This window comes from Carassius auratus, chromosome 10 (genome assembly GCF_003368295.1).
Source record: "Carassius auratus strain Wakin chromosome 10, ASM336829v1, whole genome shotgun sequence".
Classification (NCBI taxonomy): Eukaryota; Metazoa; Chordata; class Actinopteri; order Cypriniformes; family Cyprinidae; genus Carassius; species Carassius auratus.
The window spans coordinates 14,675,453-14,702,794 of NC_039252.1; the positions used below are offsets into that span (position 1 = coordinate 14,675,453).

General features: G+C 36.8%; 2 protein-coding genes across 9 annotated transcripts in view; both read left to right on the top strand.

Moving 5' to 3' along the window:
- The first annotated feature begins 667 nt into the window (after nt 1-667).
- cuedc1a (CUE domain containing 1a) lies at nt 668-10,766 on the top strand. 5 transcript variants are annotated; one of them, XM_026273957.1, is made up of 12 exons: nt 668-906; nt 3,824-3,994; nt 5,117-5,702; nt 5,775-5,905; nt 7,249-7,375; nt 7,721-7,952; nt 8,816-8,881; nt 9,163-9,252; nt 9,343-9,487; nt 9,708-9,766; nt 9,905-9,944; nt 10,027-10,766. In XM_026273957.1, exons 3-11 carry the CDS (start codon nt 5,394-5,396, stop codon nt 9,940-9,942), a joined length of 1,197 nt encoding a protein of 398 aa, XP_026129742.1. In that variant the 5' UTR covers nt 668-906; nt 3,824-3,994; nt 5,117-5,393; the 3' UTR covers nt 9,943-9,944; nt 10,027-10,766. The 5 variants fall into 5 exon arrangements, with proteins under 5 accessions (XP_026129742.1, XP_026129745.1, XP_026129743.1 ...); XM_026273960.1 differs by lacking the exon at nt 668-906 and having other exon boundaries at nt 3,558-3,994; nt 9,343-9,436; nt 9,909-9,944; XM_026273958.1 differs by lacking the exon at nt 668-906 and having other exon boundaries at nt 3,559-3,994; nt 9,909-9,944.
- A 4,908-nt stretch (nt 10,767-15,674) lies between these two features.
- Nucleotides 15,675-27,342, top strand: part of LOC113109995 (kinase suppressor of Ras 1-like) — a 28,280-nt gene continuing 16,612 nt past the window's right edge. For 3 of the 4 annotated variants that reach the window (XM_026273962.1, XM_026273961.1, XM_026273963.1), the window contains exon 1: nt 15,675-16,123. In XM_026273962.1, coding sequence (XP_026129747.1) covers nt 15,914-16,123 — 210 coding nt within the window. In that variant the 5' untranslated portion in view covers nt 15,675-15,913. Of the gene's footprint in view, nt 16,124-16,147; nt 16,318-27,342 lie in introns of those variants that run through there. The other variant, XM_026273964.1, reaches the window with a different exon arrangement.

Below are 27,342 nucleotides of genomic sequence, written 5' to 3' on the forward strand. Positions count from 1 at the left end.
GATTTCATAAAGTACAATTTGATTGCAAAATGCACTAGAATAAGACTATTTTCCCCTATATATTTCATAATTGAGGATTTCTTTTAAAACCCTATCGTGAACCCAGTCCTGTCTCATGGAATAAGTGTCTCATCATCACACCCCTTATATATATATGTATGTATGTATATGTTTATGTTCAGTTATTTCACTTTAATGGCAATAAAAATAACCTATTCATTGCCATTATAAGGATTTTGCATTTGAACTCTACACACACACAAAAAGTATTACAATTTAAAATAATTATTTTCTGTTTTAATATATTATTGATGAATATATTAACTATGTAAAATGCCATTTATTCCTGTAATGGCAGAGCTGATTTTTATAGCCATTAGCCTATACTCAGTCTTTGGTGTCACATGATCCTTTAAAAATCATATGCTTCATATTTATGTGGACACCTTGATACATTTAGACATATATTAAATATTATTTAATGAACAGAAAGTTAACGTAAAACTGCTTTTATTTGAAATATATTTTTTGGCTATGTTTAATCAAATTGATTTATCTTTGCTGGGTAAAAATATTATTTTAAAAAATCTTCTGATTCTTGATGAATGTAATACTTTATTACATATATATAATAATATTTATGTAACAGGGCCGCAGGGGTTGATTTTATCTTTTAGAATGAATGGGATGCTTTACTCACCTGTATCCGCTATAGGTTGCTCTTGAGCGCGGTGAGAGGAGGATAATCTGCCCACAGCTCAAGCGCTCAAGAGCCGATAAAGAGCTTTCTTCTGACGCGCTGTGAACGCGCCCTCTGCTGCTGTCACGCACTCAATATCACTGTTTATGTACAACATGGAGGAATACAACATCGAGTAATGGGATCAGAGCCGATATCTTCCGCTGGTAAGCTTTTATCCTCATTCTACTGCTCTCTCTGCCAAATGATTTGATTATGCATTTATTTAGATTAATTAAATACAGAAGCGCTGTTCATTTATTATTCTATTATTATAATCGTGTCACTGGTCCATTTATGTCTATATGTAACAATTAAATAATAATAGTAATAATAAAAGTAGTAGTACTGTGCTGTATTACTTTTTGCTCCTTTTTTCAGAAAAATAGTAGTTTCGTATAGAATTTTTACTAGAATAAAAGCTATAGGCCTACTATATTATGACTTAACGTCACATATTCTATTAAAGGGATAGTACATCAGAAAAAAGGAAAGAAAATTCTGTCGTTATTTACTCCCCTCCCCCTCATGTCATTCCAAGTTTTTGAGAAGAAAGAAAAAGGACTATTGGATCCTCTGCAATGCATGGGTGCCGTAATAATGAGAGTTTAGACGGCTGATAAAAACATCACAATGATCAAAAAGAAGTTTCTTATTAACTTTTAGCTTCACAAGATGTTAAATGATTGACTGGAGTGGATTATTGTAATGTTTTGATCGGGTGTTTGAACTCTCATTCTGACGGCACCCATTCACTGCAGGGGATCCATTGATGAGGAAGTGATATAATGATGCATTTCTTCAAATCTGTTCAGATGAAGAAACAAACCGATTGCCTGAGGGTGAGCTAATTTCAGATAATTATCATTTTTGGATGAAATAATAAGTTGTTTTTAAAGGTGATATGCAACTTGATTGCCTTAGTCTAAACAGCATTGTAAAAGAACTGGACTGTCACCTCCCCTCTGCACTCTTCCTTCCTGTCCTCTCCTTCTATCTCAGTGCATCCAGGTCAGAAACAAGGACAATGTCAAAAAGCCTTGCTCATGCTTTTAGTTCAGTGCACTGCAACTGTTCCCCTTTTTTTTAGGCTGAACATTATACAAAAGCCATTGGGAAAATGCTTGCATCCATTCAGTGCAATCTGCAATATATTTATTTTCCATTCTGTTCCTATAAAATGAATTAAAACAACAATCTTGAAAGTCTGTAAGTGACTGCTGGAATTTATCCTCATGGGTTTGGCCCCATTAGGGCTAATGATAGCATGAGAGGTGCCAGTGAACGTGCTGCTACTTTTATACGTAGACAGCAGGCGTGTGTTCTGACATAAGCACTAACCCACAGACGAGTCCTGTGGTGATAACAGCTCTCCTTGTCAGACACCACAATCTGCCCGTTTGGATTTCACTCTCCTCTTGGCTGCTGAATCAGCCAGAAAAGCATCCGAATTTGGCACAGTAATACAGAAAGGGAGACTGGGATCATTTTGGCATGGGACTGCCTTCTGAATTTCATTAAAACTTTGTTTATAGCTTATTATTAATGACAGGGCTGTCGTACATATGGCAGCTTCACACTTCTGTCCTGTTCCAAAAGGAGTCATGAAAGATATGTTCAACTCTTAAAGGAATAGTTCACCCAAAAATAACAATTCTGAAATGATTTGTTCACCCTACACTCTTCAAATTCTTTATCGGCATCTGTGCTTCTGTGAAGATCCTTTAACAACCGTAGAAACTTTCACTTCCACAAAAGGTTCTATACAGTATAGAGCAAAAAGCTATTAAAATGATCTTCATACTAAGGAAATTAAATAGTTCTTTAAAGAATTATTCACTAAAATGTGAAAAATGACATTGCTCTGAATATTAAATTGAGTGTAATATTAAAGTGAACCTGTGTAACAGATTTTCTTTCATAGAACACAAAACATACATTTTATGAGAATTAATAATTTTTTTTCCATGCAATAGCACTAAATAGATACTGAATATTTTAAGCTTCAAAAGCACAAAACAATATCTTTATTTTATTATAGATAACTGAAGTTATTTAACAGTTTATATAGATATAGTTTTAAACATTGCTCTAAGTTTAAAGGAACAGCAGAGTCCACACCATAAAGATAACAATATAGAGGATCGATATAGTTGGAATCACTTTCACAATTATTTTTTTCAGCTTATAAATTATAAAAACATTGATTGCCATTCAGAGTATCCTGATTTAAAGCAGCAGACAACAAAACTGCAGTGGGCTTATTATGAACAGAACGTGATTGTGCATTGGTGTGGACACTAATAAAGTTATTGTTATAGTCATCGCTCTTGGTGTGTGAACGGGCCTTTATAGCTTATTACAGGGGAGGTATGTTCAGTATAAATTGAATTCAGTTTTGAAACTACATTAAAGAGTGTAAATGACAGAATTTTCATTTTTGGGTGAATTATATGACTACTTGACCCCAGGTTTGACCTTCACCCAATAGCTTGAGTTTTGTATCCAAAAAGCCTTACACTTACAGTTTTATTGATTTCATATGAAGTGTGTATCAAACAGCAAGACTGACTTTTAAAAGTGTTCGGTGCTTTAACACCACTGCTGTGGTTTATTCTGAGCTTCCTTAATGAATCACTTCCTCGGAGGGTCCAACGACTGTGGGATTGATGGTCGCGGGGTTGCCATGGAGACGGGACCAGCAGACTCTGATCACATTGATTGTCGATGATGCTTGTGATTTAAAATAACAAGTTTTCCTGTGTAGCACCAGAAGGATGATTGTCCCCATTCTCCACCGTGCTGAGATCTCTTTCACAGTAATCAATCAGATCCTGCTCTGTGTGGCATTCCTCCAGCTCTAATCCATCTCAGTGGGTCACACGGACCCCTGCTTAACCGATATCAGCTCAGCGGGCGTATTAACTATGGATGACGTCAGTCTTCGCTGTATGTTATTCACAAGGGCACAGCTGCCCTTCTTCAGAGACACATCACTAAGCTGCTACTGTTCCTGCACTCGCTGGCGAACTGTGCCAGAGTCTGTGGCTATATTTAGCACTGCCTGTTTGGTTTTGGGTGCAGATTAATGTGAAGAGATGAAAATGGGAGCGAGGGATATCCGAACCTCTCCGATGATGGATTTTACAGAGGAGCCCGCAGCCTGTGATGGGAGCTAAAGGTTTATACTGCTGGTTGTAGTCGCTTCCTGGTGGATCTTTTGGTGTGAGTCTGCATCTCCTCTGCAGATAGACGGTAAGCAGGAAGTAAAGATACATATATGGGCATGTGAAGCACACTGCACATACATGATTGCATCGTGAGCATAGTGTCCGATCATGTATGGTGTGAGGGCAAATTGTGCCCTTTTAAAGAGTTTAATACCTATTCTGTCTCTTATGGAAGCCTTGTTTGTTAATGACCCAGATCCATTTACAGTAATGTCCAATGGGGACCAACCACTGTGTGACTCATGCTATTTAAGTGTGTGTGTGTGTGTGTGTGTATGTGTGTGTATGCATTATGATTTAAAATAATACATTTTCTTAAAAAATTTAAATAGATGTAAATTTAAGATCTATAACCATTTCTATAATTGCTTTGGGGTTGTTCACATGACACATTTGAAACTATTTTAACTACTATTTATTGTATAATATGAATTATATCATACTATATTATTAAACTATTTATTACTATTTATTGTATAACATAAATGAAATTATATTTTTTGATACACTGATGTTAAAGCCAATAAATACTGTACAATCCACCAAAAACCAATAAATAATTATGTTTTGGGTGCCTTATATTGAGTGTACTGTTAACTAAAAATAAAACGATTAAAAGTAATTTTCATACAAAATACAAATATCAGATGAAATACTTACATTTTGAATTACATTTACTGTCATGGTAACTAACTCATGGAGAGCCAAGATTCTCTAAATTAAATCATTAAATAAATGATGTAATATATAAATGAAGCGTTAAATACATTATTAAATAATGACATATATATATTCATTCATTTTTTTAATTATTTATTTGTATTTATTTACTTTACATTTAATTTTCAGGGTTACGGTTGTCACCACGTCCCGTAACGCTAAAAATGAAATGTGAAGGAAATGAATGAATGAATGGCTATTTATTTATTTTTGCATTTATTTATGTATTTGATTATTTAATTAAGTATTTAAAGATTCATTAATTTATTTCAAGTTACAACATCTATTTAATGGTTTAAAAGACAAAAAGACAAAAGCACATAACAATTACTAAAACTTAAAAACTTAAAGTTTATATCCATGCTTTTTCAACAATCCTTTTGCTGAATGAAATATCAATGGTTAACATTTTGCTGTTCTAATCTAGGTCTTCAGGAACGGGCTGCAGTTTGTCCTTTGCTTTGAGGGTGACTGTGAGAGTGAGAGCAAAGCATTCTGGGTATACCAGCCAGGCCTGGATGTGGTTGAGTCTCAGCTGTCAGCAGCAGAAGAAAAGTTTGTCCAATGTTGCCTCTCTATATACTAAAGGTCACCTACAGGGACATCATGAGTGGATAACGGGCGTGGCCGGAGGCGGTGCATAGGTCAAGGGGAGGAGCCACTGTGGTGGATGGGCAGTTTTGAGTAGGAGGGAGGTGCTGTAAATGATGACCAGTCTTTTCCGCCGGAGTAACGCGAACAGTAACCAGGCCAGCGGTACGCGAGGGGGCGATGCTGCCTCAGGAGAGCTCAATAACAGGAGGCCTCCACGTCAGGTCCGGCGTTTGGAGTTTAGCCAGGCTATGGATGACTTTAAGACGATGTTCCCCAGCATGGAGCATGAGGTTATCGAGTGTGTCTTGAGGGCCAACCATGGTGCTGTCGACTCCACAATTGACCAGCTACTGCAGATGAGCTTGGACAGCCAGGCCACAGATGACAGCTCAGATTCTGAGGACAGCATCCCTCCAGAGGTGAGTCTAGGTTTTATTGATCATTTTTAGATCTTGGTACACAAAAGAATCTTTCCATCGAATCTCCTGCAGATCCTGGGGAGAACGCTTGAGCCGGACAGCTCAGATGAGGAGCCTCCACCCATCTACGCGCCACCCTCCTATGACATGCACATCTTTGACAGAAAACATCCTGCAGATGTTCCATCCACACCACCACCCAGGCAAGAAGAACATCTATTTGTGTTTCCTTTTGGAAGAAATTACTAATAATAACACTTTAATATGTAAGAGAGATAATGAATCTGCATTCACTTTGTTCAGATACTTTTTATGTTGACTTGACAACTTTCAGTTACTATTTATTCTTCCTCCTCTTCAAACCAAAACGCAGGCATTTCAGAATGACTAAAACAACATTTGAGATGGTTTACAGTGAGATTGCTTCACTAGTTATCCATTCACATGATCTGCTGATGCAAAAATCACACGAGATTATTTTTTATATTTTATAAATATTATTATTATTTGTATCTTTGTGTTAGGAGTTTATTCTGTAAATTTGTTCCCATCAGAGTTTAAGTCTTTATATTAGATAAAAATGTATCCACCATATCCTGATCTACAATTCTTCTTTTTCTTCTTGGTCTAAGACCAAATTAGTAAAATTTCAAATATCGGGATCACATTATCGGCCATCGGCTGCCCTGATTTCTAAATATATTGGCATCAGCCAGAGAAAACCCCATATCAGCCTCAACCCTCATCCTATAGGGTATTTAAGATGTCATATCACTGCTAAAGTCTATCAAGTACCCTGGGATAACATGTAAAATTATATAATATAAAGTTTAACTTATTCTAGCCAAATGATAAAATATTCTAGCAATATGCTATTAAAACAATATTCTATATAGTACTATATATTATATTTTTTTCTTTCAGACAACATCAAAAGCCAACATCAAAGTTTGTCCTGATGAGCTTTACTTCACATGTTTAGTCTGCTGCTTTAAGTAGTGTCAATATTTTAAAATAGACACTTTCTTTAGTGAATAAACAGTTTCTGTGTCCTTTATTAGTTTGATGTGACTGCATCAAAGCATCAAAGTCTTGAACACTACATTGTTTGATTATTCAGAGTTGTTTATGTCTGTAAAACAAACTGACATCAAAAGCTAATGTTCCAATTTCAGAATTATTGAAGCAACATTTGAGATGGCATGTGTAGGATGGCATTGGTCCACTGGTGGATAGTGCACTTATCCAGTCAAATGATCTGTTCATGTGTTACTAATGTTTTTTTGTTGTGCATTGAGGAATTAATTCCACCTCAGTTGAATGCATACATTTTTATACACAGATTGTTATTTCCATCAAATGTTTTTAATGCAATATTACAAAATGGAAAGATGGAAAATTAGTTACTGACCAATTAGTGTGTGAACTCAATAAACAACCGTGTATTCAATTATTTAATTCATGAAAATCCCATCAGGTCTTTCTAATTTCAGCAGAGTATTTCATAAAAAGAATTTGTTTCCTTTTGTACTCATTATTTTGTCAGGTTCAATGATTATCCACCTCCTGGGCATCAGCAGGTCGGCAGATACAGGAACTGGAATCCACCGTTACTAGGCAACCTCCCTGATGACTTCCTGCGTATCCTGCCTCAGCAGTCAGAAACTCTTCAGGTGGATTTACAAACCACTAACATGTATTCTGTATTAAAATCCTCGCTAAATATCATGTTTACATCAACAAACATTTAGCCACAGATTCAAGGATTTAGATTCAGATCCAGATCAAAATCTGTCCAAATTTGCTCTGTTACCATATTACCATATTTTATGCATACTATTTTTTTTTGCAGCCACAATTTCATTCAAAATTTCACTCAAAAATCTTCAGTTTACATAAACAAGCATTACATCTTGATTTGAGGACCTCAAAGTAAAGGTCAATTCATTTGTCTCATGGTTGATTTTTTTTTTTCATCATTTCATTAAAATGTCATTATTAATTTCCTTCTCTTGTAGCGTTCTCAGAGCAACCTGTCTCAGCCTTCCTCCTCCTCCTCTTCCTCCCTGTCGTCCCTGACGCAGCTTTCATCCAGCAGCAGTGCCCTGTCAGGTGGTGTTTGGTCATCTGAACAGGACAGGAAGTTGAAACAGTACTTAGAGGATGAGCGAATAGCCCTTTTCCTGCAGAATCAGGAGTTCATGAAAGAGCTACAGCGTAACAGAGACTTCCTCATAGCTTTGGAGATAGGTGAACATACACACACATATATGTATATTCTGACCTCAATGCGAATTTCATTGTGTTCCATATTGTGATGTACATCTTGAGTGAAATGGATTATGCAAAAGAAAAAAAATGTAAAGCAGAAAGGGGTAGAGTTTGAGTGGACTAAATGATTGGAAAAGACCAAAAAACAACACTAAAGAGGACTCTGTCACTGTACCAGAAGATTTGGTTATAGCATTTTTATTTTTCAAAACATTACAAGCCCCAAAATAATTCACAATAAGTTTCACAATAAGTGGATTTTATTTTATTACATTACATTAGATTACTATGCAGAAAATTCGCTATGTGGAAAATCCCTCCCAAAAGTTTAGTGAAGCGTATTCAGAAACACATTACACACTGTCACACATTATACACTGCCACACTCATTTCTCAAACATACTTCACATAAGATGAAATAATGTTTGGATTTCTCCATGTGAGGAAAACCCGTCATTCATTTTAAAAAGTTCATAAACTAACATTTCATTCAAGCATCTTTTTTTCAGGTTTTACTGTATTTTGGGGCCCCTCAAAGTCTTGGTTCCTTCCAAGATTTCTTCCACATCTTTCCAGCTTTTTGTAATGATTTGTATAATGAATAGCACCATACAAATAAATTCACAATTAACTGTACTCAGTATTTCATTCTCATATTTGTAATCAATTCCTCCTATCATTGCACTAAAATGCATTTTAAATCAACCCCAGAGGGGTGTGTGTGTGTGTGACAGCTTTCATTCCTCACTCACTGTGTGCAGTGCTGTGTTGTTCACTCCACTCACTCTGGAGCGCCTGATCTTCACCTGCCCTCAGTGACCCTCTTGCCTGCTGTGTTTTAGATCGTCAGAGGTGTGAGAAAACACAGTGTGGTCATTCATCTGCTTGCACGGAGAATTCCACCGAAGGTAGATTCCCTTCATCTTCATCCATCATCCCTCTACCACACAAACACTGACAGGAAGCTTCATCTGAATCTGTCAGTGCCGCCACATTAAACATCACTCAGATAACGACCTACAGCGACCATATTCTACACTTTTCTGCATTAGAATTTTTTTTATTTTAAGGTTTAATTAGTCTGTTAACCAAAAAATGACATTTCTGTTATCATCTGCAGAACACAAAGGAGAATTGTAAATGTGAACAGTTATATGTTTGACGTGCTCATGTCTAACTCTTGATGTAGGTGATAATTGTGACTCGGCGTCTGAAGAGGCCTGTTCATCAGTCTCTGATGATGCCCTATTCCTGGAGAAACTCAAGCACATGCGCAAATGTAAGAAAACACAGACCTGAAGTTTTACAGCAAATTCATGTAATAGCTTAAGCTCTCGTTCTTTTCTGACCGCTGTATTATTACCTACAGCTACAAGGAAGAAGCTCTTTGAAATTGCTAGATCATTCTCGGAGAAGACTAGAAGAAAGAAGTCCAAAAAGCGAGTTCTGCCCAAACACCAGTCATATCCTCACATCTCCAGCCCTGACAGTCGCTGCCTGCAGTTTGCACCTATGTATGTTTTTATTTCTAGATCTTTCTTAGGCTAGCTTTTAGTTTCAATGTAATGTGTGTGTTTAAATCTGATTATTTGATCTGCTTGTTGTAATATGTATTGCATGAATTAAAAGGTAACTTTTAAAAGTTAAAAGTGCTTGTTTTAAAATACATCTTAGAAGCTATATGACCCTGTAGTATTAAAGTTGTAGTGTGTTTGGTCCTTGACTTCTTCTCAGTCTGGGCTCTGCAACCTCCACCGTCAATCTCCTGGAAGAAGTAGAGGGTCCGCCATTGGGTAAACATTTTCCTTATCTAAATGCAAACATGAACTGTATTGACACTGCATAAATGTATAATATTTGCTGAAAACCTTATAAAGTGAATATGTGTGTGTGTGTGTGTGTGTGTGTGTGTGTCTATTTAACACTCTCAGGAAGAGAGGAAGGGGAGGAGTCAAAGGAAGTGATGTAATGGTAAGCACACACAAACACATTAAACACCCTTAAATAATTGGACAAATGGAGATAATTAGCACATATTTTTATGCTCTTTCAGAGATGGATGAATCCTGGCTGGAGCAGCCAGTGGTTTCTGCTTTAGAGAGCTTGTTTCAACAGCTCTGAAGACTGAGGAATCATGAAGATCCAGATTTTATTCATTAGTTTCCTGCAATGCTTATTAAACCTGAGCCATAAAGTCATCATCGTTCTATATTGTTTGTAATATTCTGGTTCAGCGGTCTGGTTTCTGATGAGGTGTAGCAGATCTGGTCTGTCGGGACAGTGCTCATGCTGTGCCGGGACTCAGGACTCAGAACATCCACAAGCACAAAACCTCATTGCTCAGCTTGATAAGAAAATCTGTGTTTATCTCAGGAGTAATTTAAACGGCCTGGAGCCCATGTACAGTTCCTGCCATGTTTATAGATAACGCTCTTCCCATTTCCCATGATCTTATTTGATAGGTATTACTTTGATAACGGTGTGATTGATTAAAAAATAGTTATCAGATTTAGTTGCTATGTTGCGATGGGGTTTCAACAAACTCACATTCTGGAATCAGCTCAAGAATTTTTCAAAAATTTTGCTTTTTTCACCAATCATTCCTAAAATTAACAGTCATATTTTATTTTTAGTGTTAAGTAAGGTCTGGTTGTGTGCATTTACACTTACATAGTAATTATTACAACTAAATTGTAATTTTCAAATTTTAGAGCTGTCAACTCACTGTAAATTGCTATAGATTTTCAGAGGATCATTTTGTTTGTTATCAAATAAATTACATTTTGAAACCAGCACGTCCTTGTTTGTCCTTTGATTATTCGTTTCCAGAATGGATGAAACTTATCTTTTGCACAAATTTACTCGGATATTTAGAATGTGAAACAATTTTGGACGTTAGTGGACCAGTAGAGGACGTTATGTGCCAAAAGGCAAACCCTTATGAAAATTAACCATGTTCTTTACTATGAATAAAACAACAACAACAAAAAAAACATGGTTACTATAGTTAAACCATTGTTACCACAAATCAACCATGGTTTTGCTATACTAACCATAGTTTAATAATGGTCTTTGTTATAAATCTGTGGTTATACAAATGATAATCAATTCACCCCAAAAAATGGTTGCTACAGTTTTAATATAATAAAACCATGGTTAATTAAAGGGCTTTTCACGTTAAAAAAATTTAGCTACAACATAAATAACATAGCATCTTTCGACCAGTGTTTAAAAAGACATCAGTTTTATGAATAAAATATAAAACTTTGTCTTATTGCTAAATAAACATAGCCTATCGATTTAGCCAGTCTATTAATGAGTATGATTACCTGATATGTAGTAGGCTGAGGAGGTATTTTAGGATTTTAAGGCTCACATAGACCTTTTTTCTCCTCATTAAAACGTTTTACAGATGAAGAAATGAATAGGGGGTCTCCTCATGAGAGCAATTAAACGTTTGGTCACATGACAAACTGAACACTCACTTTATCTTGATATATTCCTTTTATTAAACACTTATGGAATACATTCATAAAGTTTGACTACAGAATATTTTTACAATAGCCTCGGAAAATGAAAACTTTTGATTTTGCTTGATGTTACATCCACAACGCTAGGTGTCAGTATTACCAAACTGTGTACGTTAAACTAATCAGCATCAAACCACTCTAATAGACATATATGCACAATAGAGAGAGGTTGATAGAAATGTCTGCATATTTTAGATTAAATTCATGTTGTCACTGTTGACCTCGATTGTTTTTGACACATTTTATTTTCACTGAGCCTTCATATTTGACCTAAATCGGTACCTATAATAAACGAACATGATAAATCAGCTCATGCTTAGTCTTTGGAAACTGCTGTAACTGTCCAGCAGATGGAGCTCTACACCAGTGCCTTACTGTTCAATGTTTGTTTATCTCAAACACAATCAGATTTTTCTTTTCAGTCATAATCTGTCATTACTGTGATAGATGACATTTATTTTGTTATCAGAAACAGCCTGAACACCTGTAGGGTCTGTGAGAGAGAGATCTGGCTTTGGGTGCTCACGTGTCCGAGTGTTTCTGCTCATTGTCTGGTGTCTGCAGATTGGGGATTTATTTATAGCCATGTCTGTCTACCTCAAAGCCCCATAATGCTGCACTCCCAGATCCTGCGACTGGTGGCCTTTTTACCTATAGGTCTTGAAAATAATCTCAAATCTGATCTCACAAACACAAATAGAACAAAAGCACACACAGCACCTGCCCAACAGACATAAACAGTGTGAAATGTGACTGAAAAGACATGTCAGTCAGGTATTTACTGAAAGCCTGTGTCAAGGATGATCTCTGCCGTCAGATTCCCCACAATCCAATTTAATCTGCTGTATCCTGGGAAGGGATTCCTCAGGCTGACCAATAGAGTGTGAGGATCATGACGACGTAGCAGTAGCCAGGTGAAAGCTGCACTTTGTCTGTAGTACTTTTGTAGGCTTTTTTTTTTGGGGTTGGGGGGGGCCTTAGTGCGCTGAAACTTTCTCACATAATTGATTTAGAACCTGGTTTCATTTCAATTTTTGTATGACCAAAGAGTTTTAAGAATGCGATAACATCAGATATAATACAAAACCGTATCATAATAGCTCGGCAAGAGGTCATGGTATGGATGGTTTTTGGATGAAACAAACTCTGATATGATGTTTCTTCTGTCAAGTTTCTACAAGAGGTTCATGCAGTCGTCAGCATGGAGCAGATGTTCACCCGACACTCTGACTGGTGAGAGAAACAGCTTCAAGAAAATGCTAGAGTTAATGATAACTGTTTGGTTCATATAAAAAATTTTTTTAATGTAGACATCTAATTAAAGTTAAACTAAAATAAATACTGAACAATAAAAATTAAAAACTAATAAATATGATCATAGTATATAAATATTACTAAAATAACACTGCTTTTCATGAACAAAAACAGTTGAAATATTCTGATAATATCTCTGAAATATTCTTTGAAATGAAAGTCATAAAGATTTGGAAAGATCTGAGGATGAGTAAATAATGACAGCCTGAACAACCCCTTTAAAATTTGTATTCTTGTACTGTTCTGACTTTATGATATTACTTGTGCTTATTTATTTTAAATGTCTGTTGATAAAATAGCTTATTAAATTAATTTATATATACACACACACACACACACACACTACCACTCAAAAGTTTGCGATCAACAATATAACATTATGGTTTATATTTTAATATGCATAATTTATTTCTGTGATGCAAAGCTGAATTTCCATCAACCATGACTCCAGTAAAGTGTCACATGACCCTTAAGAAATCATTCTAATATGCTCATAATCGTTGGCAACAGTTGTGCTGCCAAATATTTTTTTGGAAACTGTGATCCTTTTTTCAGGATTCTTTTATGAATAAACAGGTAAAAAAGTATATTAATAATATAAATATTTTCTAACAATATTAATCTTTGCTATCACTTCTTAACAATTTATGACATTCTTGCTGAATAAAAACTTTTGAACTGTATTGTATATTGTAGCACAGTTTCCAGCCCTAACAATAAATCAGCATATTATAATGATTTCTGAAGGATCATGTGACACTGAAGACTGGAGCAATGAGGCTGAAAATTCAGCTTTGCATCAAGGAATAAATTAGATTTTAATGTTTATTAAAATAGAAAAACTTTAGAAACATTTTTAGAATTTTTTTTTTTTACATCATAGTAATATTTTACAATATTATTTTTTTTCCCCTGTATTTTTGATCAAATAAAATCAGCCTTGATGAGCATCAGAAATTCCTGTAAAAAAACATAAAAAATTGTTCTGATCCCAGACTTTTGACTGGTAGTGTCAGGATTTGAACCAGTCTGCTGGTGTAAGATGAGAAAACACACCCATATATTGTGCATGTGTGTGCTTATCACTCTATAAATGCACAATTTCAGGAGACACCTGTACGGTTTACATACACCTGGAAATAAACTATGCAGATGAAATTGATATAGATCACAATGTGTGAGACATATTTTAATATCTATTTTTTATAATTAGACTTTAAGGCCTTGTTTTACTCAACTGTGACTTTCTTCATAATTGCAAATTGAGACTTCTTTCTCATTATTTGAAGATTACGGGTTTGGACTATAATCCATCCATGCAAACCAAACCTCAGCGGACACCTAGAATAATGCTCTTTCTCTGAGATGTGTGTGTATGTGTTGAAGGGGAGGATGTAGAGTGTTATGCAGCACGCAGATGGAGAGATAGAGGACAGATGGAAGGATAGGGAAAGAGAGTGAGATGGAGGACAGATGGAAGAGGAGGTGAGGTTTGGAGAGTGACTCAGCAGTCAGATTGAGCGTTTGATGTGAGGGAACATCACACCCTCACAGTGAGATGAGAAATCCTTCTAACACCCCCCCCACCACCACCACACAAACACACACACACTTTACATTTTAATAAATGTGATTAAACATGCTTGTGCTTGCACTGAAGCACAAGGCAAGCAAAGGGGTGAATTTCCACCTTCATTTATTGCACTCTATGTGAAAGGCCTTCTGTTTGAGTTGAGGATACCCTAAGGGAAGAAAAACCGCTAATAAAATCCCATTAATATTGCATTTGTTTTTCCTAAACAGTATTTAAGTTAAATTAGAACAATTATGGGTTTTGATTTGAGTCTTGTGCTTCACAGATGTCTTGTAAATGTGCACGTGTCTCCTCAGAAGAGACTTGATTTGCCAAGATATTAAATATCCTGGTTTTTATTTCCAAGAGACCATATATGACACAGTTTGAAGTCCTATCATAAAGAGGACTTCCTGGACGCTTCAGGTCAGGGATTTGGTCATGACAACTTCCTTTCCTTTTTAAAAACTCACCAAAATATCTGACACCACAATTCAGCACATTTTATGGAAATATAAACATAAGCGGTGTTATGTTGGAATTCGTCATTATTGTTAATTTGATTAATTTACAGCTGTTTCTGGTAAATAAATATCTGAAGAAAGAATTTGTGCATTTACAAGGACATCGATTTCTTCATGGTCCTCTACAATTGACTGCATGCATAGTTAAATAGTGTAAAAAATAAATTATTATGAAATGTTCCTAGTTCCTATTTATTTATTTAGGTTTCTCTTTGTCATTAAAAAATCATGTATATGGTTTTCTGGTCACATTTTGGTCTTATTTACACAAATTCAGTAAAAAAATTTACTTTACAAAACTAATTTAATATCTGTCCTTAAAAAAAGAAAAAAAGAAAATAGTATTGAAATGTAAAAACATTATTTTCTTAATGAAAGGATCCTATAGTTCTCTTCAGAGGGAATATTGTTCCAAATATGAATTAAGTAGTTAAAAAGAGAGCTATACATTTAGCATTAGAGTTACGGAGGTGGGTGTCGGGGTGCAGGCTAAGATGTTAAAGCAAACAGACATGGTAAAAAAAAAGCTGAATACAAAAATATAATATGTAGGCCACAACAATAAATGAAATGTATAAATTAGTTTTAAATAACTTGAATTTGAAAATCTATCTATCTATCTATCTATTTATCTATCTATCTATCTATCTATCTATCTGTCTGTCTGTCTGTCTGTCTGTCTGTCTGTCTGTCATTAGCCTACAGTCATGTGCGTACGGACTTCATTTCCCAGCGCGCACCGCGTCGAGCGATGTTTCCCACAGCTGACAGACAGTGAGCGGAGCCTCACAGCAGAACGCTCAGCTCGCTCGACGCGCTTCCACAGCGCTCTTGGATTTGGGATTACCTCAATCCACATCTCCGTCGTGGATCCCAGTGTAGACCGCATCTTTCGTCCGTTCGGACAGTCTGATGGCATGCGTTTGTAGTAGTGCATGTGGACTGTATTATTTGTAGTTGCACTCATCTCTCCATCCACGGCGTGCCTGATGCAGTGGGATGGATGGTGTTAGAGTGGGGCTGATGATGGTGGAGGAGAGTGATGAACAGAGGGACAGCGGCGGCGGTGGTGTCGCAGCGATGGCCGCGCTACACCAGTGTGAACTGATCCAGAACATGATCGACATCTCCATCTCCAGTTTACAAGGGCTCCGGACTAAATGCGCGGCGTCCAACGATCTCACGCAGCAGGAGATCCGCACTTTAGAGGTAATGACGGCGAGAGGGGCCGAAGTGCAGCGTCATGAAAGAGCGGATCCGCTCTCTCGCGCGCACTTTATTACTGTTTCTTCCTATTTTTGCGCGGCAGATGTTTATTGTGGTGCATTATAGAGGCGCACAGGACTGGGACTGAACCCATCTTATTGCAATTTACCAATGAAGTATTACCGTGTTTGCACAGGGTAAGTTACCGTGGGAATACTCGGAATTTGGACAGTACAGTGATGCTGTGTTTTTAGAAACGCACAGTGATGTGATAGAACCTCTCACAAAAATATGCCATGATATTACCAGGGTTTCCTGAAGAATTTTGTTCGGGGTTCTCCATTAAACAGCATAAAAAGGAACTTGCCATAGTAATGGTTTCTGGATTAGATTTAGGTGTAAATTTGACAGTAATCAGATAGCAGCACAATATCAATGTACTATGGTAAGAATGATACAGCCACAGTTACTTTCTTAATAAATGAGCATAAGAAGTTATCAGATTTTTTATTTTTTTATATATTTTGGAAGCACAATATAATCGAAAAACATCACAAATAAAACACCATAAATACCACAGTGCATTTTTGTAAGGGAAAACATTGAGCATTGGCTTATGGATGGAGTTCACAGCACACTAACCCAGTGGGGGGTTTATTTGACCTGGTTCTGTTGACTAGGTGAAATATTCTTGGCAGTGAGATGCTGTATAAAGCACGGCGTCCCTGCAGCATCTCCAAAACAGATCAGGTCCTGATATTTGAAAAGTAAAAGCCTTCACTGGACTGTCGTCTGGTCCGTGCAATATTTTGCCGATAGCGTCTCACCCTGACTTCCACGACATTGGCGGTTAGTTGTCCGTATTGATGTGTGCTCCACCTGGAAAGTGCCCCATTGCTCCGCTGGTAGGGTTAATTAATGAGGAATCAATGCAGCCGTGCGGTGGATGGTGTGCAAACAGCCCCAGAGGGCCTGTAGTTTTGTGTGTTGGGTGAAGATCTGACCGCATGCACCAGAGGGATTGTTCTGGAGATTTGAGATGTTTGTGGAGCTCCTCAGAGGTTTTATGGAGTGCTACTGATCTGTGTTTCCTGATCTTTAAGGAAACTGGTCCTGATTGGGGGTTAAAGGCCCAAGACATGACAGTATAAAATTACTATTTTTGTCTCTTTTTTTTTTGTTTTGTTATGATTGACCATTTGATGTTTGTGAGCATGCATTATCAAAAATCTGTATGTTTTTTTTTTCTAAATAAATGGGAAACTAAAATTGTTTTGAATTTTACAAATGAGTTGAGTAATCATAATATAATTTATAATAATTTTCTTCACAGATTATTGGAGTATGTTTTGCGAGGGAAGTATTATTTAAGTCATTAAAAATTTTGTTTAATGTCTTGCTGTTTAATTGTGAAATTTACTAGCAATTTCTGAGTAAAAATAGTTTGTGCACCATGATTTTATTTGTATGAAAAATATATACATTTTGAGACTTTCTTAAGATTGCATTTAACATTGTTGTTAAATTGTTTGTATTTTTAAAGTTCTACTTTAAGTTAGTTAGCATACACTGTGAAAGTAATCTAAACGAGGGGAAATACACTATTAAATATGAATAAATAAATAAATATTATTTGATAAACGATATGGTAGAGATATTCCGTACATCATAAGCTATTTCTTCCACCAAAGATAAAATAAAAAACAATTTAGTAAAAGAACAGCAAGTTGATTCCTTAAAGGAATAGTTCACCCAAAAATGGAAAATCTGTAATTAATTACTCACCCTCATGTCATTTCAAATCCGTGAGATCTTCATTCATCTTTGCAACACAAATTTCATATTTTTGATAAAATATGAGAGATTTCCGTTAAGTCTGCAGGAAATGATGGAGCCCTTTCTCAGCCTCCTTCCTCTTTATGTCTAATGTAGCACTTTCTGGCTGTGTCTGCTTCTCTTAGAGCTTGTATCTCGAGAAGCTGCAGTAAATTAAAGGTGCTTAATCATGTTTCAGGTAAGCAGCCCAGGTTCCTCTGAGAAAACCAGAGTCAGTATGACCTGTTTAACCCGGCTGAACAGGTACGTGTATTGTAAGTGTGCATCTTATGAGCGTCGTTCAGAGGGACAGATGGAGCCCGTCAATACTCCAGCTGTATAACAGGCCCTGGATGAACAACAGATCTGAAGTGATCACATTCAAACCCTCACCACTTCCTGTACACTTCAGCGCAATCAAGAGACGCTTGAACTCGCATTAGATTCTCATTGAAAGCTCTTTATAACATCACTTCATGTCTTTTTTAAACAGCTCACCACTCTGGCTAGGAGATAATTATTCTGCTGAAGTGCTGTGTGGTTATGTTTGACCGAATGTTCTCACTCTCTCCTGCATCTGCCGTCTCGCTGATCTGCACTTTTTTCTGATCTGTATTTTGCATCAATTTTGAATCGCTGCTTTACGAAAGTAGGACGGGTTTCTGGATGAATGTTGTTGATACTGGGGCAACGTTGCTATCATCCAGTTTGATTTTTGGGTTAAAGTCAACATGAAGCAGTTTTTGAAACAGGATATGGAGAAAACGTAGGGTAGGATTTGATATTGTCCATTGGGAACCAGTGTTGTTATGGTGAACTGAAACTATTAAAAATTATTTTTAAAAAAGTTAGAAAAATTAGAAATGTTGCCTACAATTAAATGAAAAAAAAAAGATTGTTATTTTAATAAACAAAATAAAAATTAAGTTTAAAAGTAAAAATTAAAGCAAAAACTGAAAATATAAAAATAAAAGCTAATTCAAAATATCAAGAAATAGTATAATAGAATATAAATAATACTAAACTAACGCTCTTGGGAGCTGATTGGATTGTGAGTAGTGATGCACAGATGTTACAGTTTTCACAGATACTTAGAAAATTGTTGCCTTATGCCTGATGACTGATAAATGGCTGATATTAACTTTCTAGAGTATTTTATTTTGTTTAAATAAATTGAAAAAAAAAACCTCTAAAATTGAAAATGTACAAATGCAAAATGGATATTCGTTTTAAGACTGGCTAAAGATTATTCATCTTAAGTGATTACATTTTTATATTTTCAGATATCATTTTAAGCTCTTTTTTTTTGCAATTTTGTTATGTGCTTTTTTCACTTTTATAGTTTTATATATTATTTAGGTTTCACTTATTTTTATTTTAGTTTTAATTCAACTTTAGTTTATATTTTTTTCCAGCGAGTAATTTTATTGCTTTAATTATTTTCATTTTTAAAGTTCATTAAATTTTTATATTTTATCCTATTTCTGCCTTTTTTTTTTTAATTAACACATTTTTTAGTTAATGGTTTTAGTTTTAATTACCCTGCTAGGTTGTTATTAATTGTATTCAATTCTTCTGGAAACTGATCTAGAATCTTGTAAATTTAGCGAAATCTCTTGAAATCGTTTCTACTGATCAAACCAGAGCTAGTCAGCTTGCACCCTATGTCTTTTTCTCAAGACCTGGGAATGTTATTCCTGCAGCAGTTGTTTCCCCAGCTGCTGCGTTCAGAGAGAGATTGGTGTGTCTCCTCACATCTTTTCATTGTGCTGATTTTGATGAACTGTGATGTTTGATTCGGTCAGCATGAGATGCCGTCTCAGGAACGTCGTGACCTACTTAAACGCAGAGATCTTCAATCTCTCTCTATGGATAAATGAGATTGGTGACAAAGGAAGAGCTAGCTTGGCTCCAGAGGGTCCCTGTTCTGCGGACTCGAGCGGTCAGCTGTTGAAGCCCTCCTCAGTCTGGGCTCCCCCCCGCAGTGCTGTTTGAGAGAGTTTTGCAGTGCATTCGTGTCGTGTGCTGTCGTGGCTGTGGCTATATTTAGATGTCTTCCTCCCTACGCGTTTTCAGGGTTGGTTGTTAAATAAGAAAATAATGACGTGAAGAGCATGAGCGAGGGGGGAGGGGGAGGGAGAGTGCCAGCCAATCAGCTTGCATCTGTTTGAGGGCTCCCAATGGACTAGGAATGGGGAGGGGGGGACAGATCCAGCCAAGCAGAGCAGGTAAGAGATGTTCCATCATTACTCGTGGCTGTCTCAGCGCTGAGCTCTTCCCCTGATATTCTCCAGCGCATCTGAGCTGCGTCACTAAGACCTGATGAGGAGCTGTCATCCTGGCTGGCAGCGATCATACGATGTAGACGTTCAGATTGTAAATAACACGGTTTCAAATAACGTTCTTTGATGGCAAGATTGTCAGCTCTTCACTGTTTTTGGTATTTATGAACATGTGAGGAAAATTTTCAAACCTCCATCCACATTTCCTCTAGGTTTGGAGAGGTGTGAACGACCGCCTCCTTGAGTGTTTGGTGGACAGGTCAAGACAGATCAGTCCAGAACCATGAGCTCTAGTCCTCGGTTATTATTATTCCCACAAGGGTTTTTGTTTTAGTGCACCTTCGGTTCAGCTCAAACTGCATGCCAACAAGTGTTTGAGTCCATCTTCAGTGCTGACTGGCTGCTGTTGGGTATAATGTAGTTTTCCTATATATATATATATATATATAAAATGTAAATGTAGTTTTTAGTGTAATATAATTTAATACACTCACAATTGTTATTGATATTAATTGAACGTTTAGATTAGAACATTAATTCATCTTTGGACATCAACTTAAATCCAGTGTACAAGTAGTTTTTCCAGCTTCCAATTAATCACCATTTTCTGTTTAATTGTATGTGTGTATATATATATATATATATATATATATATATGTATATGTATACATATATATATATATATATATATATATGTGTGTCATTAATTACCAAGTCAAGTATTCAAATTGTGTTTTTCTTTTAGCTGCTGGGATAGATGATTATGTTTATTTCTTCTATAATGAATCCCTAATACATGCTCATTAATGCTCCTGTATTTTATAAGAATACAGCAGATACACAGACACACGACCCAGATGTGACACAATACATACCATGTGTACACGTCTGTGAAGCAGTGCAGGGATTAGCTGCAGGTTTTTGTAAATCTCTCATGTGTGTAGTGTTGGGGATTGTCTGAGGTCGGTATTAAACTCCTGTGTGTCCTGCAGGTAGTTGAGGCCTGCTGGCAACTCGTAAGCAGGGATTTGCATTAAGCACATTAGACCAGGGTGGTAGAGAGACATGCTAATCAATGTGGATCAGGCGGTTACCTCGAGCTTGTTTTTCTGTCTGTGGTCTTTGAGCAGCTGGGCGGTTCCTGCTCTTTGGCTGTCAATCACACCTGCTGACCTCACTGAGCCGTTGTCATGGCAGCCTCGTCCCTGTGTTGCAGTCGGGCAGGAGTGACCCCCCCAATATCACTAATGTTAACATTTAAATCATAAAATTATAGATTTTCTTTTATTTTACATGTGAAATATCATTATGCAGTGATTTGTAGGTGTTTTTGTCTCTATGCACATGTGTTTGACTCCATTTGAGTTTTTTCCTGATGTTGTGTTGCTGTCTGAGAACAGGTTGCCCCAGATATTCCTCAGTAAGATTAAAAACCTCATCTTTTTAGCAGCTACCCTATAAAAAAGTGTGTTATCATGGTATTACTATATGATTGGATGCTATTTGCATGGTGCTCCGATATATCATTGTATAAATCATTACTGTTATTAATTTAGATTATGTAATAATATATTCCCATGGTGCCAAAGTATATAAGAAAAACCTGATTATGTTATTATATTGGAAATTATTCACAAATTATATATCTTTAATACTTCAGTCATTGGTCCGAGACAGAATTTAGAAGGTAAATGGGCACTTTTTGGCTACAGTGTTTCCCTCAGTTTTTATTTTAGTGATTTTTTTTTTTTTTTTTTTTAGTTGCAAATTTAGTTCATATTTGATTGTATTTAATCTTATTTTAGTTGACAAAATGTTTGTTATAGTTTTAGTCAAATATACATTTAAATTTAATGTTATTAATTAACATTAATGAGAAATAATATTTTCCCATTTGTGATATTTTCTCATTTATTTCAAAAAAATAAATGTTAGTATTTCTGAGAATATCTTAGGACATCCAAGGCAAAGTTGTTGGTTAAATATAAATATAGAAGAAGATGTTTAGAAAAATGTGTAAGGTTTTTGTTTTGCACACAGAATGTTCATTTAGAACACAAAACAAGATGATTTAAATCACTTTTTTTTTTTGTGTCCAATATCCAATGTAAGTCAGTGGGGTCCAGAACATAAACAGTTCTTCAAATCATCTTGTTTTGTGTTCCGCTAAAGAAATGATGACAGATCTTCAATTTTGGGTGAACTTTAAGTCTCCTAAATCATGAAAGCACAACTTCTGAATAATACATGTGCAAAAATGTTTTGTCACTGTAGGAACGTTTTTAGCTTCAATAGGCTAAAAATATGTTATATGTGATGATACAACAAACTCAGAACAAGTTGATGATTCAACAAATTTCGGAGAATCTAGATGACTGTGCCATGCTGTGTAGCGATGTCTAGTTTTCACCATGTTTTTCTGTCTGTGGGAAAATCCCACTCTGAAAAAAACCCGTTACTGACGACCCAAGAGTGTAGTTGCTAGGAAACCTGACGTCACACTTTCACCAGTTTATTGTTATCAGTGATGAGTGTGTGTGTGTGTGTGCAGAGACAGAAGCATAGGCTCAGGACCTGGTCTGGACAGAAACAGAACCTTCCTAAAACATTTAATCTGGGCCACGCATGCATGTCTTACCAATATGAGAAATTCAACTGGAGAGACTAAAATACAGAGACATTTTATCCTGCTAGACAATTTAGTGAAGTAGATTCAATACTAAGATATTTCCAGTGAGTTCTTAATACCTGGAGAAGCCAGCTGTTAGCATTCCCATTCATCTCAATGGCGGTTGCAACTTTAGCGCAGTACACAACTTAAAATCTGCCATCAGTAATAACACAACCCACATAAATGAAGTGTTTAGCTGTGTTAGGATGTGAGAAGTTGAGATGTTGGGCTTTGTTGTTTGGTCTGAGAGAAATAGGCTGTTGGTGTGTCTCTGCAGGCTTTAAGCCACTTCGGCCTTAACTTTCACACCAACAGCGAAGAATCATCCTGTTCATCTCCGTCTAGCTTTGGCCAAGCCCCAAAATCAATGTTCACAGAGACAAACCAACAAAAGAACACTGAAAGTGGGTGTTTCTATGATTTGCTCAGAGCTGTGAGACTAGAAATCCAGGAATCATGCCAGTGCTGTGGCCGTTATGGTGGACATCACGATTAGTTCCAGGATCGTGACATTCTTTTTAAACACATGTTCACAAAGTAGTCATGGACTTATAAAGATACCAGCTATAGTTTATAAACCATAGGTAACTCTGCTGGACAAACAGAGTCATAGCAGCTTAAGGTGGTCAAGCGGTTTTAGACAATGTGGTAGTTGTTTAGTTACTGTTCCAGGGTGATTTACCAGTTCTAACCAGCTTGACCAAGGTGGCCATCTTGAAACCAAGTAGAAACCACCAGAAGCTGGTTTGACCTATATTTACTAGAAGGTAAAACAATGGATGGCACCTCATTACCGAGGTTAGATCAATATAACTATGATTTCAGTTTTAAGATTTAAGGAAAATAGAGGCTAAGAATGTGTGTGTGTGTACAGAAACTGTAAAGCAGCTTTATAATGGCTATAAAATAGAGATTTTTAGCTGGAAATGTTTCAGGTTTTTCCTGTGTATAGTGTGCAGTATGTGAGCATCGGATTAGACCTTGTGCTGTTAAACAGTTGTAAGGCCTTTTTGTTATTGCTGAAATCTGAGTGCTGTTAAAAATTTAGATCTCAAGAACTTGACACATATTTTCATATTGACTGTGATGGATAAAAGCTTTTGAATGGCACTTGAGGTTTACTGAGTGGAGTGCTCACTGTCCTCGGTATAATTAGTAGGGCTGGGTATCAATTCAGATGTCCCAATTTTGATTCACAAGCTTTCAATTCGATTCTCAATTTTTTTATTATAATTTTATTTTAATTACAGTGAATAATTCAGTGAATATATTTTTTATACAAATGCTATTGAAATTTCAAACAAATTAAAGGGGGGGTGAAATGCTCGTTTTCACTCAATATCCTGTTAATCTTAAGTACCTATAGAGTAGTACCGCATCCTTCTTAACTCCAAAAAGTCTTTAGTTTTATTATATTCATAAGAGAAAGATAGTCTGTACCGATTTTTCCCGGCAAAACACGACCGGCTGGAGGCGTGACGTGTGGGTGGAGCTAAAGAATCACAAGCGCCAGTAGGCTTTTGCGTTGAGAGCATGTGGAAGCTGTGACATTACCGTGAGGGAAAACCATCATCCAAAACAAACCATGGCTTACAGTCAGATTCAGCCGTTTATTTATGATCCAGAATCAGATCCTGAGGCTGAAACTGAACGAGAGCAGCAGCAGCAATGACTCGCTCCGAGCGGGGCTCGAACCCGGGTCTCCGGCATGGGAGGGGACGCACTAACAAGGAGGCAGAGATATTTGAAGCAGTTTTACTCACCGCCTGCGGTTCCAACACACGATCGTGACCCTTTTTCGTTGGGATTGCATCATCCTTAAGAAATAAACGATACGCAAATCCGTCGTCAAACTGGGCTTTGTTTGTAAAACAAGCATTTTAGAAATGCAGGGAACAAACAAAAACACTTGCACAACTCCGTTGATGCTCTGTAAAAATAAACTCCATCCACTGGTCCCTTAATGCTGTTTTTTTATTTGGTAATCTGTGCAGGGTTGTCTTGCCCTGGCAACCAAAAACACACTTCTTTTGTGACATTTCGCGACGCTCTCGTTCTAATCAAGTGAATCGCTCTAATCAGTGAAATGTCTGTGCTCAGCCTCGCTATACGGGAGCGCGCGCTCTTCCGGCAGAAGTGCCCTTAGGACCCATATAAGGAAATTCCGTTCCATCTAACGTCACACAGAGCCATACTCGAAAAAAACTTTCCGAAACTTGTGGAAAAACCGGAAGGAGTATTTTGGGAACAAAAATACTCCTTCAAACGTACAACTTAATTTTTTTAACTTTGTCCATGTTTAGCATGGGAATCCAACTCTTTAACAGTGTAAAACTGCATGAAATAGCATTTCACCCCCCTTTTAACATCAGTTAATAAATGGTGAATTTATAAAAAGAAATTAAGAATTTTATTTTTGTATAGGTTCATTTTTTTAAACAATAATACGGCCATATAAAATGTTCTTCTTAATTTTACAGGTAATCAGATGAAAGCATAAAACTGTTTAATTTATCCTAATCAAATAAAAAAATCATTTTATTATTTGACAAACAAAGTGCTGCAAATGTGATTATTCCTTAAAAAAGAAAGAATTATTAATATTTAGTAGTAGTAGTAGCATTGTTGTTACATCGAGTCTTAAGACTGCTAAATAGTAATATATTTTTGACAGTTTGTTCATGTTTAAATAAACTTTTATTTTGACAGTTTGCCGTGAGGAACTTGCAGCCGCTGTGTATGAGATATGATGGTAGTTTTGTCAAATTATATAATAGTAAATGCTAATGAAGTGACTCTCAGAGCAGCTGGGGATGAAATTCCAGTATTCATATCATCATAGTGAGATGACAGAGCTTAAAAACACCACGAGCGTTGTCCGCGCTTGTGTAAACAAAACAGTGAGTTGCACCATCCGCCATTCACTTATTCATTCATTCATTCATTGTTGAAATTATGACGCCTATACGCTAGCCTGGAAATACCAAACTCTGCTACTTCGCTTTGCTTCATAAACAGAGTCAGAAAGGGTATAACTGACAAGCATTTAATTTCTCATGTGGGTGGGGCAGGGGCCTGGGCTTGTCTGAAGTTTAAAATCATTGGTTCCCCGTAAGCCAATCACATAATGTTTGATTATGATGTGTGTTATGTACCTGCTCAGCCGCCTCAAACGTCCATTGTAAACACAGGAATGCTGCGAAAACTAAACCATCGAGCGAGTTTTGCCTCCTCTTCAACCTGATCCTTCATGAGAGCAACCAAGGGGGACACAATCACAATTATCGCCTTGCCGGACTTTGGCCTCCCCAGTTTCTCACTGAGATCGGTAACAATTGATAAATTAAACATTTCCCAAAACTTCCCTTTAGGGCCACAATTTCACCTCCATTCAAAATGTGAAACAAACACTCTTCTTGTTGGGGCTTCAGTTGGCAAATGGTGGTAATATTCTCCACAACAGAGCGAATAGCGTCCCGTGTCTCTATATCCGTGGTCGTTTTCTATTTACTTAACCTTAACTACGATCTTAAACTTGGCGCTTGGCGTCTACGTCACGGCTCTCAGCACGCCCTCTGTTCACTGATTGGACGGCTGTTGCGGAGCCGGAGGAAATCTGGGAACTGGTTTGTTATCTCAGACTGAGAACAGAAACGAACTGAAATTGAGTGGAAGTACGAAGTCTGACGTAGTCAGCCTACCTTTACGCGTGATGTCAAATGCTTCCACAGATTTGTAGTATTACTTTAGAAATTTACCTGAGCATTGCAAATCACGCTTTGTTCTTGGTTCTTGTCACATTATCCTCGCCATGATAAGCATTGAATGAGTGACAGTTTTTCTGTTGTAACATCGCGCAAGGTAAATAAGAGGGGTGACATCTAGTGGAGAAGACTAATGAAAAGATTCACATTTATCAAATCTTCTGTTAAATGTTTGCTGAAATAAATATTGGAAAATATAGATTCAAAGCTTTTTAGAATTGATATCGAATCGACATCATTTAAAAAAAACGATTAATCAAAAAGTTGATTTTTTTTGCACAGCCCTAATAATTAGCATTTAGATGTTAGCAATGAAGCTTTAATTGCTTGTTTAATGGCTCTCAACCTCCCACAAGGTGCTTTCGGTTCCCTCTCCTTCAATGCGTGTGACCCCTGACCCCTAGTGTTTGTTCTGCCGTCTGCCATGAGATGCTCAACTGCAGTGTGCGGATCCTTTATTGGCCTCTGCTACGACAGTGTGCTCAAGGTCTTTTTCCTTTTTACTGAAATATGCATGTGTGAGAATGTGTACAAAGGGAGTGCGTTCGTAAGCTGATGGCTCTGAAGAGCTTGTCATTGAAGCACTTATTCACCTGTTGAGATACTGATATCTCTCAGGGCCGTGTGTGCGGGTACGTAAAGGAGATAAAGACGGAGATCTTTCAGCCAGAAATTCTCCAGTACAAAGAT